At 54.3% G+C, this 2070-nt stretch overlaps 1 protein-coding gene across 1 annotated transcript; it reads right to left on the bottom strand.

Annotated features, from left to right (window-relative positions):
- Positions 1–839: 839 nt before the first annotated feature.
- Positions 840–1849, bottom strand: LOC108545708 (uncharacterized). The gene is made up of 2 exons (XM_017897457.1): positions 1529–1849; positions 840–1442 (listed from the first exon to the last, which is right to left on the bottom strand). The coding sequence occupies exons 1-2, from the start codon at positions 1847–1849 to the stop codon at positions 840–842; spliced, it is 924 nt and encodes a 307-aa protein (XP_017752946.1).
- Between the last annotated feature and the right edge of the window lie 221 nt (positions 1850–2070).

Raw genomic sequence — 2070 nt, 5'->3', positions numbered from 1 at the left:
AACGAGATTCCAGAAGCTGGGTCCTAGTATCGACACTTGCGGGCAACCCATTGTTACTTGCTTCTCGACAGATACGTGCTTCCCTATCAGCTGGACTCTCCTGTCCGTGAAGTAGCTTTGCGTCAGCTTGTGCAAGTTCTGCGCGCAGTTCCTTCGCTTCAGTTCTTGGAGCACGTTATGCCACCGCACATTATCGAAGGCACCCGAAATGTCGCGTGCGATCGCTAAAATGTACTTCCACTCGCTCTTCTCATTTATTGCTCCTCGAAGCTTCACAATTGCGTCCAATGTTGATTTTCCAGGACGGAATCCGAACTATCGCTCAGAGGACAGTATATGATCGTGGAAGAGTGGGGCTATCCTTTTCGCCATTAGTCGCTCCAACAGCTTGCCAATCATTGACAGCAAGCATATCGGCCTCTATGAGTTTGGGCTACTTCTGTCTCTGTCCGGTCCCTTGAGAATAGTAACAACGTTACCGATCTTCCATCTCTTCGGGAAGAATGCCCACTCCAAACTGGCGTTGACTAGATTCAGAAGCTCTTGATGAATAGAGATCCATGCCTCCTGAACTAACTCCGACTCGATTCGGTCAGGGCCAGGCCATTTGCCTCCCTTGAGACGCGCTATCGTGCTGTCCAGTTCCTCGTGTCCGAATGGGGGGCAGTCTCCTGTTTCCGGGGCGATCTTGGAGTCCTCTCGGATCCACAGATGCTCGGGCGTGTCTTTTTCCACGTCGCCATCTGGAACGAGCGCGGATAACATCGCCTCCGCCGTGGATCGCCAATTCGAGGTTTCTCCTTGCGGCGTGCGGAGTGCGCACGTCGCCTCTTCTCTCCTCAGTTTCCCGAGGGCAGTCTTGTAGACAATGCGCCAGGGCTCTTTGTTTCCTTCATCGGTGACGAACTGGCGCCAGTTTTGTATCTTCGCGTTCGTCGCCATTCTGGTGTACCTTTTTCGTGCTGTGCGGTAGCGCTGTTTCTCCAGCTCCCTCGTTGCGGGGTCCTTGGTCCCCTGGTACCTCCTTCTTGGCACCTGATTACCATTTCGGACAGGTTCCTCTTCTCTTCCATGATGAACTTGAGGAACTTTTCCCACTTGGCCTTCCTGGTGTGGTAGCGTGGTGGCAGTGGTGGTGGCAGTGCTTTCCTCTTCTTGAGGTTAAGTCGCGTCTCCAGTATCCGGTGGTCGCTGGAGGTTCCGTCCTCGTGCACCTTCCAGTCGTGCACGAGCGGTAGTGCTTCCGGAGTGACGAGCGTCACGTCGATGATAGATTTCCCTCGCGTTGTCTCAAACGTTGTGACGACGCACGGCCTGTTCAGCACCAACAGACCGTGCTGGGCAAAGAGGACATCGCGGGTCTCGCAGCGTCCGTCGAGCTCCGTGTTGAACCACAGGGGCGACTTGGCGTTGGCGTCCGCACCGACAATGAACCTTTTGCCCTGCAGGTACGTCAACACCTTATCCACTGCGCGAAGCCGATTTCAAAATTTTCCGACGGCGGATAGTATTGACTGACCGTGCATACCTCGGTGTCTCCATTGTTTATCTGTACACAAGCGCAGTGTCTCGTGCTCAAACTCGCGACTTCGAGAGCCGAGATCTGGTTTCCTCTGATTCCCACCGCCGCGAGGGGTGGGGCGCTCGTATCTCCGCGACACACGATCGCGACGCTCGTCCCAAATCCAGGTATGTTGCATTCCATGGTGTAGGGCTCCTGCATCAGTATGATATCTGCGCCCGTTAGCTCCATCTGCGACCTAACCACGTGGGGCACGTTTATTGATCGTTGCATATTGTGCTGCAGGATTCTTATCTCCTCCGTTCGACCGTTTTTCTTCTTATCCATAGACGGTTCTTGAGACTGTCCTCCCCAGTGCGGCCTTGTACGAAGGGCAGTTCACGCTGGAGGCTCCGTGATCGCTCTTCTTACCGCTTCTCTTGCAGTTTACACATATAGCGTTATCCTTCTTTGTTGGGCACGCTTTTGTGTCGTGCCCGGTCTCAGTGCAATGACCGCAGGTGTCGTGCTTCTGCCGACAGTGCTTCGCTACATGCCCGAAGCATTGG

This window comes from Eufriesea mexicana, unplaced genomic scaffold, assembly GCF_001483705.2.
Source record: "Eufriesea mexicana isolate 0111107269 unplaced genomic scaffold, ASM148370v2 scaffold495, whole genome shotgun sequence".
Taxonomy (NCBI): Eukaryota; Metazoa; Arthropoda; class Insecta; order Hymenoptera; family Apidae; genus Eufriesea; species Eufriesea mexicana.
Note: the sequence above shows the minus strand (reverse complement) of the source record. Positions and strands in the feature narration are given on the sequence as shown.